This window comes from Chelonia mydas, chromosome 1, assembly GCF_015237465.2.
Source record: "Chelonia mydas isolate rCheMyd1 chromosome 1, rCheMyd1.pri.v2, whole genome shotgun sequence".
Taxonomy (NCBI): Eukaryota; Metazoa; Chordata; order Testudines; family Cheloniidae; genus Chelonia; species Chelonia mydas.
The window spans coordinates 16749696-16762756 of record NC_057849.1 but is presented as its reverse complement, the minus strand read 5'-3'; the positions used below and the strand labels follow the sequence as shown (position 1 = coordinate 16762756).

Below are 13061 nucleotides of genomic sequence, written 5' to 3'. Positions count from 1 at the left end.
ATGGAAGTCTAGTTTGTGTTAATGGGAACTGTGTAGGCCCTCCTTCAGTGAGGGGAAATAAATCCTAAAGTCTTATTTTGCTCATAAATGAATCTCTAAAATGTATGTTAGTTCTGTTCAGATACCTGCTTTCTGTGTCTTTGGAGTCATCGGCATCACTTACTGATGAACAGGTTAAAAAAAAATCAAACCTACTGAACTAATAAAACTGCAGAAGAGCAAGCTGTCCTGTGTTATGCCTCATATATGGAAAGACAATTGTCAGCTAACACTTGACTCCAAAATAGTTATTAGTAGTGATATGTGGAATGGAAGGAATAGCTTAATTGTTCCAAAGACAAAATGAAGTGAAAAGATTTTTGTTAGAAGAAAAAAATCTTGTTTGGAAGTACCTAAGAATAAACCTCACAAAGGTGGTGTTTCAGAGTTGCTTATTTTACCATAAATGCACTTTAAAGGTGACATGCAAATGTGAGGATTTGCTTCTTTATGATGTACAAAGAAGGCCAGAAATCTTTTGTTATGAAGAAAATCTGCTGGTTTTCATCCAAAGAAATATTAGGAATAGTTTCCCTGTTTTGCATGTAAGGTACAGAATGAGGATATCTCTCGCTCATTCAGTTAAGGGCTGAACCTTTATTAAAATAGGTTTTCTCCAGCTGGTAAGTATTTAAATTAAAAAATATGGGGGGGGAGGAAGTAGAATTTTATCTGTCTGAATAAAATGTACTTCTCCAGACAATTAATCCAATTTCATTTCCATGTATCAGATGTCATAGGCCTACTAGCTTTTTGCCCATCCGTAGTGTCTTCCAGGGAAACCAAGGTAGACAAGACCTGAATTTCCAACTGAAGAAACTAAACTAAACATATCTTTTTAAACAAAAACCTGTCGTCTTTTGTACATCAAACCAAAGAGGGAACAGACCCTGTTTTCTTCTATTTGCAGATTGCCTTTAAATTGCTTTCTCCATGTACAAAGTCACATTCAAAATTGTAAAGGCTGCTACAGCAAACATACAAAATATGAAAAAAGAATACTTTTGCTTTTGTCCTTCCAGTTTACTTTACAGCATATTTCAACCTGTAAATAATAGTGACCATAATATAATTAAATTTAACATCCTTGTGGGGGTGGGAAAATACCAAGAATTCCACCACAGTAGCATTTAATTTCAGAAATAGGAGCTACACAAAATAAGGAAGCTAGGTAAACGGAAATTAAAAGGTACAGTCACAAAAGTGAAATGCCTGCAAGTTGTATGGAAACTTTTAAAACTCACCATAAGAGAGGCTCAAATTAAATGTGTACCCCAAATTAAAAAACATAGTAAGAGGACCAAAAAAGTGCTACCATGGTTAAGGTGGTTAAGGAAAAGTAGGTAAAGGCAAAAAGGCACCCTTTAAAAATTGGAAGTTAAATCCTACTGAGGAAAATAGAAAGGAGCATAAACTCTGGCAAGTCAAGTGTGAAAATATAATTAGGCAGGCCAAAAAAGAATTTGAAGAGGAACTAGCCAAAGACTCAAAAAGTGACAACAAAAATGTTTTAAAGTACATCAGAAGCAGGAAGCCTGCCAAACAATCAGTGTGCCATTGGACAATTGAGGTGCTAAAGATGCACTCAAGGACGATAAGGCCGTTGTGGAGAAGGTAAATGAGTTCTTTGTACCAGTCTTCACTGCAGAAGATATGAGGGAGATTCCTACATCTGAGCCATTCTTTTTCGGTGACAGATCTGAGCAACTGTCCCAGAGTGAGGTATCGGTAGAGTACGTTGTGGAACAAATTGACAAATTAAATAGTAAATAAGTCACCAAGACCAGATAGTATTCACTCGAGTTCTGAAGGAACTCACATATGAAATTATAGAACCACTAAGTGTGGTATGTAACCTATCATTTACATCGTTTTCTGTACCAGATGACTGGAGGATAGTTAATGTGACACCAATTTTTTAAAAAGGCTGCAGTGGTGATCCTGGCAATAACAGGCTGGTAAGTCTAACTTCAGTACCAGGCAAATTGGTTGAAACTATAGTAAAGAACAAAATTATCAGACACATAGATGGACACGATTTGTTGGGGAAGAGTCAACATGGTTTTTGTAAAGTGAAATCATGCCTTACCAATCTGTTAGAATTCTTTGAGGGGTCAACAAACGTGGACAGGATGATCCAGTGGATATAGTATACTTGGACTTTCAAAAAGCCTTTGACAGGGTCCCTCACCAAAGGGTCTTAAGCAAAGTAAGCAGTCATGGGATAAGAGTTCATGGATCAGTAACTGGTTAAAAGACAGGAAACAAAGGGTAGGAGTAAATGGTCAGTTTTCAGAATGGAGAGAGGTAAATAGTGGTGTTCCCCAAGGATCTGTATTGGGACCAGTGCTATTCAAAATATTCATAAATGATCTGGAAAAAGGGATAAACAAGGATGTGGCAAAATTTGCAGATGATACAAAACTACTCAAGATAGTTACATCCGAAACTGACTGTGAAGAGTTACAAATGGATCTCACAAAACCGGATGACTGGGCAACCAAATGGCAGATGAAATTCCATGTTGAAAAATGCAAAGTAATGCAAATTAGAAAACATAATCCCATCTATACATACAAAATGATGGGATCTAAATTAGCTGTTACCACTCCAGACAGAGATCTCGGAGTCATTGTGGATAGTTCTCTGAAAACATCCTCTGAATGTGCTGCAGCAGCAGTCAAAAAAAAACAACAAACCTAACAATGTTAGGACCCATGAGGAAAGGGGTAGATAATAAGAGAGAAAATATCATCACGCCACTCTATAAATCCATGGTACGCCCACACCTTGAATCCTGCATGTAATTCTAGTTGCCCCATATCAAAAAAGATATACTGGAATTGGAGAAGGTACAGAGAAGGGCAACAAAAATCATTAGGGGTGTGGAACATCTTCTGTATGAAGAGAGATTAAAAAGACTGGGAGAGTTCAATTTAGTAAAGAGACGACGAAGGGGGGATATGATAGAGGTCTATAAAATCATGACTGGTGCGGAGAAAGTGAATAGGCAAGTGTTGTTTATCCCTTCACGTAACACAAAAAGGAGGGGTCACCCAATGAAATTAACAGGCAGCGGGCTTAAACCAAAAAAAGGAAGTACTTCACACATCACACAGTCAACCTGTGGTTCTAGTTGTAGGGGATGTTGTGAAGGCCTAAACTATATAAACTCATGAAGGATAGAAACATCAATGACTATTAGCCAAGGTAGGGATGCAATCCCATGCTCTGCATATCTCTAGCCTCTGACTGCATAAGCTGGGGGTGGACAAAGATGCATATGCCATCGGGGCAGGGGGGGGGAGTTTGGCATAATCAATAAGCAACTATTTCTTGTGAAAATTTTTGCTGAAATACTTTTAAAACAAAATATTCACATTATGTTTTCTTTAATTCAGTAGCATACCTGTAAGGAGGAGGTGTTTTTGTGAATTTATCTAAATTATTAGTAAGTCAGCCCAGGTAGTAGTATATATCCATCCTGCTAGATTGTGCTAGAAGCTGGACATGCTCTACATATTTTTAAAAAAACCCATTGAGCATCTGTCTAGTACACTATGAATATGTATGATGATTTTCTGATTATTTTACCACTTTCCCTCACTTTTGGAATGTCTGAAGCACTCTGAATTCTTACAGCTATTTTAGATTTTGAGACGTGACTTCAAAATATATCTGAATTGTGCTCTGTTTCAAAGTAGTAAATAAAAGATACTATTTTTAGATTTGATGAATTTGATGAGGCAATTGATGAAGCAATAGAAGATGATATCAAGGAGGCCGATGGAGGAGGTATGTTTCTGTTACTTACTATTTGTATAGTTAAAATGGGTGACATGTTGGGCTGGTATGACGCACATTCTATTACAATGCCAGAGGGAATGCATGTGCTCCTGACCTTTGATACCTCATCTGAATCTCTGCATAACTTGACATTTTTCCTACTGGACTTTCAAATGCAAATACTGTAGCAATTTCCCTGGTTGTGGGGCAATGGGTATCATGTGTTGGAGAGTCCATGTAGGGAAAAATCATGTAGCTTTTGTTAATAATTTCAGTTTTTACTTTTTTAAATATCTAAAGATAAAACTGGGCATCAAGAACCAAACATTTTATAATAACTCCCTAACTTTGGATGGCCAGATTAGGAAGCCACTGGGTGCTGCTGGTGTTCAATACCTCTGGAAATTGGGCTAATATGTGTTTTCACATTGAGGCACCCAAAGCTAGTGAACGTCTTGAAAATGTTGGCCCTAATCTTGGTCAGTACTTCCGTACTGCACAGATGTGTTGTGAAACTTTATTCATTAAAGCTTGTAAATCTCTTTGAGATCCTCAGATGGAAGGAGCTAATAGCTTAAAAAAAAATAAAATAGAACGAAGTTAGAAAATTATAACTTAATCATATTATTCTAATTTGTCTTTCTTTATCTTTTGTAAAAAGGAACAGGAGTACTTGTGGCACCTTAGAGACTAACAAATTTATTAGAGCATAAGTTTTAATTTGTTAGTCTGTAAGGTGCCACAAGTACTCCTGTTCTTTTTGCGGATACAGACTAACATGGCTGTTACTCTGAAACCTTTTTCTTTTGTGACATGGTGAAGAGCTGAGGGAGATTTTTCCAAATATGCCCAAGGGATTTAGGAGTTCGGTGCCTATTGCCTGTCAGTGAGATTTGTGCTTCAACATCTCTTGCGTGTTTAAAATGTTCAGATAATCCCTTGCTCCTGTTCTTTTTCAATCCCCAGAACTATGCCTGTTTTTTCAAAAGCCCTATGGATGTGCACAGGCAGTCTGAAAATCAAGCCTGATTATTTTTCTATTTATTTAGATTTAAAGTAATAAATGTACTTATTCAAGGCTCTAAGGACCCTAACATAATTAATAATTTAATTAATACAAGTAAATTAAGTCTCTGTCCCACCAAGATAAAAACAACTAAACAAAATATTTTTAACGCTAAAAGTGGTATCTATCTCCTGGAGCACTTCCATCCAGACATGGTGTTACTTATCATGGGGAACACCCTGAGCCTTCAGGACCAGACGTGGTTAGGACAGCAGAGGGAGTGACCATGCTTCATCATTCTCATATGGTGTTGTGTGAGGGTATAGGGCCTCAGGTTGTAATATCTTTCATTGGACCAACTTCTGTTGGTGAGAGAGCCACACACAGCTCTTTTTCAGGTTTGGGAGTGTGGGCATGTGCACATACTTTGTATTTATTTTTTGTTTTATAATTGCATCAATAAATGTCAGTATACCCTGACTGCTGCTCAGCTTAGCTATCTAAACGCTGCTAAGCTAATGTTCCCACTACTTATTTCCTTGTGGTAGGGCTCGTGTCACCTCCTAATCGGCCAGTTTTCAAAACTAGTTCCCCAGTCAGGTTGTATGTGATGGGGTGTGCAACCACAGCCCACCTCTTGCATTCAGTTATGGTAATAGTTTGTTAGAATATGCTAATTACTGGTGCATAAGTGGCTGGAGTAAAATACGCCGGGTAGAAGGCCTATGGATATAGCTGCCTGGTGACTCCCATCTCCCTTGGCAGTCCTTTATAGATGATTGCCAAAGAAATCATCGGGACGTACACCATGCTCTGTAAAGACCGTTGGTGCCACTGATTGATTGACTCTCACATCTCACAACTACACCTTTTGTAGATGTCTTGCTATCAACTCAAATCTAGTCTCTCCAAAACAGGGCTGCTCATCTTTCCTCCTAATCCTTCATCCTTCTCCACTTCATTTGCTCTCTGGCATCACTAAGAACTCTGCTACCATCCGTTGTCTCCCAAGCTGCTAATGCCATCTCAGACTTCCCAGCTCTCCTTCACCCACACCCAGTTCCCTCACTAAGCCTTGTTACTACTACTACTTTAAAATCAGTGTGTTCTTTCATATCTCTCTCTCCGCCACTAAAACACTTATCCATGACTTGGGCATCTCTCACCTTGATTACGAGAACCGTATCTCTAATTTTCCTGTCTCACCTCTTCCCCCACCGCACTCTTCTATTCTGTCTATAACAATAACAATACTGTTAATAATACTGTTCCCTTTCAGTTATCCCAAGCACGTCATATCCTTGAATCTACTCCCTAGCTTTCCTTCAGTCCCACATCATATTCAGACTTCTTGTCGTCCAAGAACATTCATAATCTTGTTTTTGTGTGTGTCCCTGAGTTTGTCTTATGACATAGCATTTTAATATGTTCCTATCAGATCAGTGGTCCATCTAGCCCAGTATGCTGTCCCAGACAGTAGCCAATATCAGATGCTTCAGAGAAAGGTGCTGGCATTCCTGTAATGCACAGTTTTCCAGTAACCTGCCCATAGGGAAACTTCTTTCTAACATCCCCTGGGTTAATAGTTGGTTTGTGCTCCCAAGTGTTAGGGATTATAGCTCTTCCAAAAAAATACTCTATATAGTATAGCTGTGGATGGAAGAAAGCTGGGTTCAAGAATTTGAGTCTTGGATGATGAAAGGGGTCTCCTTTATTAAAGGAAGTTGAAATTAGCAGCAGGATGGGAAGGTCTCTGTGAAATTGAATGAAAAATGCTATAATTAACTTGCAGCTTATTTTCCCCCTCTCCCACTAACACAGGTGTTGGCAGAGGCAAAGACATGTCTAATATCACAGGTCACCGGGGAAAAGACATTTCCACCATCCTAGAGGAAGAAAGGAAAGAAAATAAGCGGCCACAAAGGGCTGCTGCAGCACGTCGCAAGAAACGACGGCGACTGAACGACCTCGATAGCGATAGTAACCTGGATGAGGAAGAGAGTGAGGATGAGTTCAGGATCAGTGATGGGTAGGTAGCTATTTAAACTACTAGTCTTGGGTTATTAACCACTACAGGTTTCTGTGAACTTACAATGCCACTGGGTTGTCTCTTTGCGGTTTGAAGCTGTAAGAGTGGGTTTCCTGTTAAGGCCAGGTCTAGACTTAGAATTTTTATTAGTCTAACTCTTCCAGTTAGGGGTGTGGTGTTTTTGTTTTAAAAAAAGAAAAAAAAAAGTTACATCAGTGAAAGCCCTAGTGTGGACACATTTATATTGGTATAAAGGTGACTTATACCAATAGAGTTGTGTTTCTTACTGTATGGGAATTGCAGTGCTAGTATAAGGCATCTTATACTATCAATATAGAAAATCTAGTCACAACTTTCTAGTGTAGACAAGACCTCATAGATATCTTAGAATTAAAGGAGGCTATAGAAATCAACTTTTGATTTTTAGCATACTACAGATTTGAGGTTCAAAAACCAGCAGAACTAGATGTGGAGATCAGGAAAAGGTAGAGTTTACCCTCTCAAGAACATGAAACCTAAAATGTTAAATACATTTTAAGCAGTCTGATTAAAAATCCCTTTCCCTTCCCCTTCTGAATTGCTCAGCTTTTCACTTTCTTGGGATGCTGCCATTTCATTAGTTTTTCAGTCATCAGAATTCTCCAGATCAGACAGACCTGAATTTCTAAAGTTAAAAATCCTTTCAGTCCTTTTTTTATGCCTCCTAAAGACTCACAAAAGGGTACAAGACTTTGTTCCCCCCCTTTGCTGAGAGCCCGTAAAGCTGACATGCTGTTCATTACCCCTCTTGTTGTGTTTTGGAACTATCTCTATTTAAATCTCTTCAGCTCCATTTTCCACATGTGATGGTGTTGAAGGTTTTTCAGTGATTGAGCAAGATGTGCTGGAACTTTCCTAGTTAGTGAATTCAGCCTGTAAAAATCTCACTGAATTAGCACTGCATTGATGAGTCCACATATTTTCAACAATAATCTCTACTAATTACCTGTTGGCTGTTAGATGAGAGTTTGCATTCATATAGGGGAGTTGAATGCCTATTACTGTTGCATATGAACCTTTTTTTTCAGGTAGGCTGCTTAACTGTTATATAAATTGGCTCAGTCTTTATATGAAAGACCAGTAATATAAATCAGTGAATTAGAAGTTTATTCATAAATGCATCAGCTTCATGGATATGATTCTTTCAACTCTCACAAGTGAATAGATTTGTATTTGGTCAGTGCTTGAATGAGAGATCTCAAGGGAACACCTACTGTAGGCGAAACATGAAACTGTTTCGCAGCTGGTGTTCTGCCTGAACTATTACTGAACCAGTATGACAGAAGGCACTGTAGGTGTGAGGGTGCCATATTTCATACAAGACACACAAACTGAAGTCTTGACCATTTGTGGGTACTTAAAGAATGTTTCATAAGAATAGTGGTGTTTATCCTGAAGTACTGAGCCAATTAGAATGCAGCCTAAATAAAGCCACCTGCAGTTTCAATTAGATACAGCATTTGAATTCACTTACTGTCCTAATCTACTGTGTAACGTTATATTCTGTAAAGGCATCTTCAGGTATGCAGCAAGTGTTTAATTTCAGTGTTGGGTATGTTGATCTCAGCATAAAGATTTGATGCCTCACATTAGTTTTGAGAAGATTCATTCATTTTTGTGAAACACTCTTAGGCTCTCCAGAGAGAGAGAGAGAGAAGTGTATTCTTGAAATAACATCTAAATTTATTATAAGCTATATTAAATATATCTAACTCCTATATGTTACAGTATTTTAGTCCATTTATTTCAAGTATCTCTCTTTTGGCTGTAACTTTTTTTAACAGATCTCAGGACGAGTTTGTTGTATCAGAGGAAAACCCAGATGAAAGTGAAGATGACCAGCTGTCAAACGAAGACAGTGATACAGAGTTCTGTGCCCGTAGACCCAGGCGACACCACTCCAGGCCAATGAGACAAAGCAGGCGGTTACGAAGAAAAACAGTCAAGAAAAAATATTCAGAGGATGACGAAGAGGAAGACTCTGAGGACAATTTAAGTAGGGAGTCTGGTAAGCTTAACTTTTGAAGAGTTAGCTGTTGTGTGTCAGAGAAGAGGGCCCAAGCAAAAGGACAGGTGGCTTACACACTCCTGAGTTCTAATCTTGGCCTGGACTTTGAACTTGGCTATATGGATTCAGTCAAGTCATATGTCATCTGTGTTTCTAAGGTTCTAGCTGTAAAAATAGGGCTATTGCTTTTGTAATAGAGGTGTTGTGGTAGTTAATTAGATGTCTCTGTCAGTTGCTTTGGAAATGAAAAGTGCCATGCAAGTACTGTTTTTTAATAATTATGTTCCTTATTTAAGGTTTTCACTTGGTCTGAGTGTTCTGTTCAAAATGCACAAAAGGAAATTAGTGTTGAGTGTTAGGTTCTTTGGGTCACATTCATTTTTAAATGTGTGCCTAAGTTGTGAGGGCAAAACAGGCAATTGTATGCAGAATTGGCAGATTCCTGATGTTTCATTTCCAGTTGCATCTCTCTTTGCGTATTTTGTGGGTGCACAATATTTTGTTTAAACTTAGCAGGAAAAGTAGTTCAAAGAACTATTTCATTGTGTGTACTCAGAGATCTGCTAATGCCTCATGGAAAACTTTCAAAAGCCTACTGCTTAGAGAAACTCAGTCCCTGATTTCTTAGGAGGGAAGAATAATTTCCTCAACTGCAGGAATTGTTGTACTATGATCTATGTTAAACAAGAGGACAAAGTAAATTACAGTAGTGATCCCTTCAGACTTTATAATCTATGAATCTATGGTTTCGATATTTCTCGCTTTTGAACTTTAATTACTAGGGACACTTGCATGACAACAGCGTCTTTGTTCCTTTCCTTATACTGCCTGTTCCCCAATCAAAATCCATCCTCTGTCTGAAATACAATTGACTGTGTGAAAATGATTCCTACACAGAGGAATAAGCAATGGAAGCAGATGAACTAAGGGGAGAAGATATATTTTTCTTGCGTGTATTTGTCCTTACTAATCAAGAAGAAATAAATCAGAGACTAGGTAAATTTTGTCTCTTAATAACGTATTCTCATAGCATTCCATGAGGAGATAGCACTTTTTAGGAAGAGCTTTCTCAGGAGTGTCACTTACTTTGTAGGACTGGGCCCAAAACTACCTAATGCCATTGGGAGTTGAAGGCACCAGCACCTTGCAGGATTAGCTCATTGCAGGTATTGAATGGCCTTTTCACTATTGTATCCATCTTTCTGAAGTCAGCTGAGCTGCAGAATGAAATGGAAAGGAGTACTTGTGGCACCTTAGAGACTATCCAATTTATTTGAGCATAAGCTTTCGTGAGCTACAGCTCACTTCATCGGATGCATACTGTGGAAAGTGTAGAAGATCTTTTTATATACACACAAAGCATGAAAAAATACCTCCTCCCACCCCACTCTCCTGCTGATAATAGCTTATCTAAAGTGATCACTCTCCTTACAATGTGTATGATAATCAAGGTGGGCCATTTCCAGCACAAATCCAGGGTTTAACAAGAACGTCTGGGGGGGGGTAGGAAAAAACAAGGGGAAATAGGTTACCTTGCATAATGACTTAGCCACTCCCAGTCTCTATTCAAGCCTAAGTTAATTGTATCCAATTTGCAAATGAATTCCAATTCAACAGTTTATCGCTGGAGTCTGGATTTGAAGTTTTTTTGTTGTAATATAGCAACTTTTTAATCGCGTGACCAGAGAGATTGAAGTGTTCTCCGACTGGTTTATGAATGTTATAATTCTTGACATCTGATTTGTGTCCATTTATTCTTCATTGAATGGCTGGTCTCCGATGTGAGTTTTTATGTATGGGCAAATTAAGAAAGGTGTATGAGCTTAAAATGATTGTTCCGTAAGCTGTCTTCCTTTTCTGCATGCCACTAAGAGACCAACAATGAGTGTAAGAAAGAAATGGTTAGAGTCTGAACATATACAGAGATTCATAGTGGAAATTGTGGTAGTCTATGATTAATGAAAATATGAGAGCAACTGATGCAGAAGCTAAAGGATCTGAAGTTATTACTAATCTACACCTTAATGCAGCTAAATACTTGGGAGCAGTTCCTATTCAGTTCCTAGTGGTCATGTGGCCATCACAAAAAATACCACCCTAATTAATATATGCACTAATGCTCTTGTTGACAGCTGGAAGAGAGGTCAAAGGCTCAGTGTGCCTGGAAGTTGAACTCCCTTCTTATCTCTGGAAGTGATTCCTCCATGGCAGCTCGATCATAGAATCATAGAATATTAGGGTTGGAAGAGACTTCAGGAGGTCATCTAGTCCAATCCCCTGCTCAAAGCAGGACCAACACCAACTAAATCATCCCAGCCAGGGCTTTGTCAAGCCAGGCCTTAAAAACCTCTAAGGATGGAGATTCCACCACTTCCCTAGGTAACCCATTCCAGTGCTTCACCACCCTCCTAGTGAAATAATGTTTCCTAATATCCATTCTAGACCTCCCCCGCTGCAACTTGAGACCACTGCTTTTTGTTCTGTCATCTACCACCACTGAGAACAGCCTAGCTGCATCCTCTTTGGAACCCCCCTTCAGGTAGTTGAAGGCTGCTATCAAATCCCCCCTCACTCTTCTCTTCTGCAGACTAAATAACCCCAGTTCCCTCAGCCTCTCCTCATAACTCCTGTGCCCCAGCCCCCTAATCATTTTCTTTTTGGACTCTCTCCAATTTGTCCACATCCCTTTTGTAGTGTGGGGCCCAAAACTGGACGCGCTACTCCAGATGTGGCCTCACCAGTGCCAAATAGAGGGGAATAATCACCCTGAATCTGCTGGCAATGCTCCTACTAATACAGCCCAATATACCGTTGGCTTTCTTGGCCACAAGGGCACACTGCTGACTCATATCCCGCTTCTTGTCCACTGTAATCCTCAGGTCGTTTTCTGCAGAACTGCTGCTTAGCCAGTCGATCCCCAGCCTGTAGCAGTGCATGGGATTCTTCCTTCCTAAGTGCAGAACTCTGCCCTTGTCCTTGTTGAACCTCATCAGATTTCTTTTGGCCCAATCCTTCAATTTGTCTTGGTCACTCTGGACCCTATCCCGACCCTCCAGTGTGTCTGCCTCTCCCCCCAGCTTAGTGTCATCTGCGAACTTGCTGAGGGCACAATTAATCCCATCATTGAGATCATTAATAAAGATGTTGAACAAAACCAGCTCCAGGACTGACCCCTGGAGAAGCTTGCACTGCTGCTGCCCAGTATTCATCTGTTTTGTGGACAAATAAAAAACCTCAGTCTTCAAGGTTTTCAGTCCTGTTCCTTTTCACAAGGCAGTGTATCTCTCTCTCTTCCCTCCTCACCACCTCCCCACCGCATGCGCAAAGGGTTGTGGCCTTAACTATATGTTCCTTTCCTTACCCCCACAAACTCTTTCTGGAGAGCCTGCCTCGCCTTACTTTGGTTCTAAAGAAATAACAAACACGGAGGGTTGCTTTTTTTCTTCTCCAGATTTGAGGTTTCTCATTGAGCTCTCTTGTTGACTTGCTCTCACCTTTTCCTTAATGTTTTTGAGGGAAAAACACGGCTGTTTTAGTCTGAGTGATTTCAGTTAATAACACGACAGGGCAGCTTGTGATGTGAATGAAACAGGGCAGCCCTGAGGGGGGCAAGTGGGGCAATTTGCCCCGGGCCCTGCAGGAGCCCCCACGAGAGGTTTCGGCGGCACTTCGGCGGCGGGTCCGTCAGTGCCACCGAACGCACGCAGAGTGAAGGACCCGCCTCCAAAGACCTGCTGCCGCTTCTTCCGCTCTGGGTCTTTGGCAGCGGGGGTCCTTCCGCTCCATGTCTTCAGCGAAGTGCCCCGAAGACCCGGAGCAGAAGGACCCCTGCCGCCGAAGACCCCAGGCCCCCTGAATCCTCTGGGTGGCTCTGGAATGAAAAGGCAGCATTAATACTGTGGAATAATGTTTTTGACATGGTTCAAAGAAAAAATAGCTAAACATGATCCAGCTACCGCAGTTATTTTGAGCTGCTGGAAAAAGTGTCTGACAAGCTAGACCTTAAAAAGGCACTAATTCTGCAGAAGTCTGGTGCACCGAGAACTAGGAACGACTGGATTGTTTTTTATAAACACTCTCATCTGGTATTCCAACCAAACGTGTAGCTGCAGCTTTGAAACCTATAGGACTGATCTCCTTGTTGCTGACTTGAG

At 40.1% G+C, this 13061-nt stretch overlaps 1 protein-coding gene across 3 annotated transcripts in view; it reads left to right on the top strand.

The window, feature by feature from the left end:
• RSF1 (remodeling and spacing factor 1) overlaps positions 1-13061 on the top strand; it is a 112836-nt gene that overhangs the window by 74107 nt on the left and 25668 nt on the right. For all 3 annotated transcript variants that reach the window (XM_037886028.2, XM_037885902.2, XM_037885830.2), the window contains exons 12-14: positions 3767-3834; positions 6653-6860; positions 8684-8907. In XM_037886028.2, coding sequence (XP_037741956.1) covers positions 3767-3834; positions 6653-6860; positions 8684-8907 — 500 coding nt within the window. The remainder of the gene's footprint in view (positions 1-3766; positions 3835-6652; positions 6861-8683; positions 8908-13061) is intronic.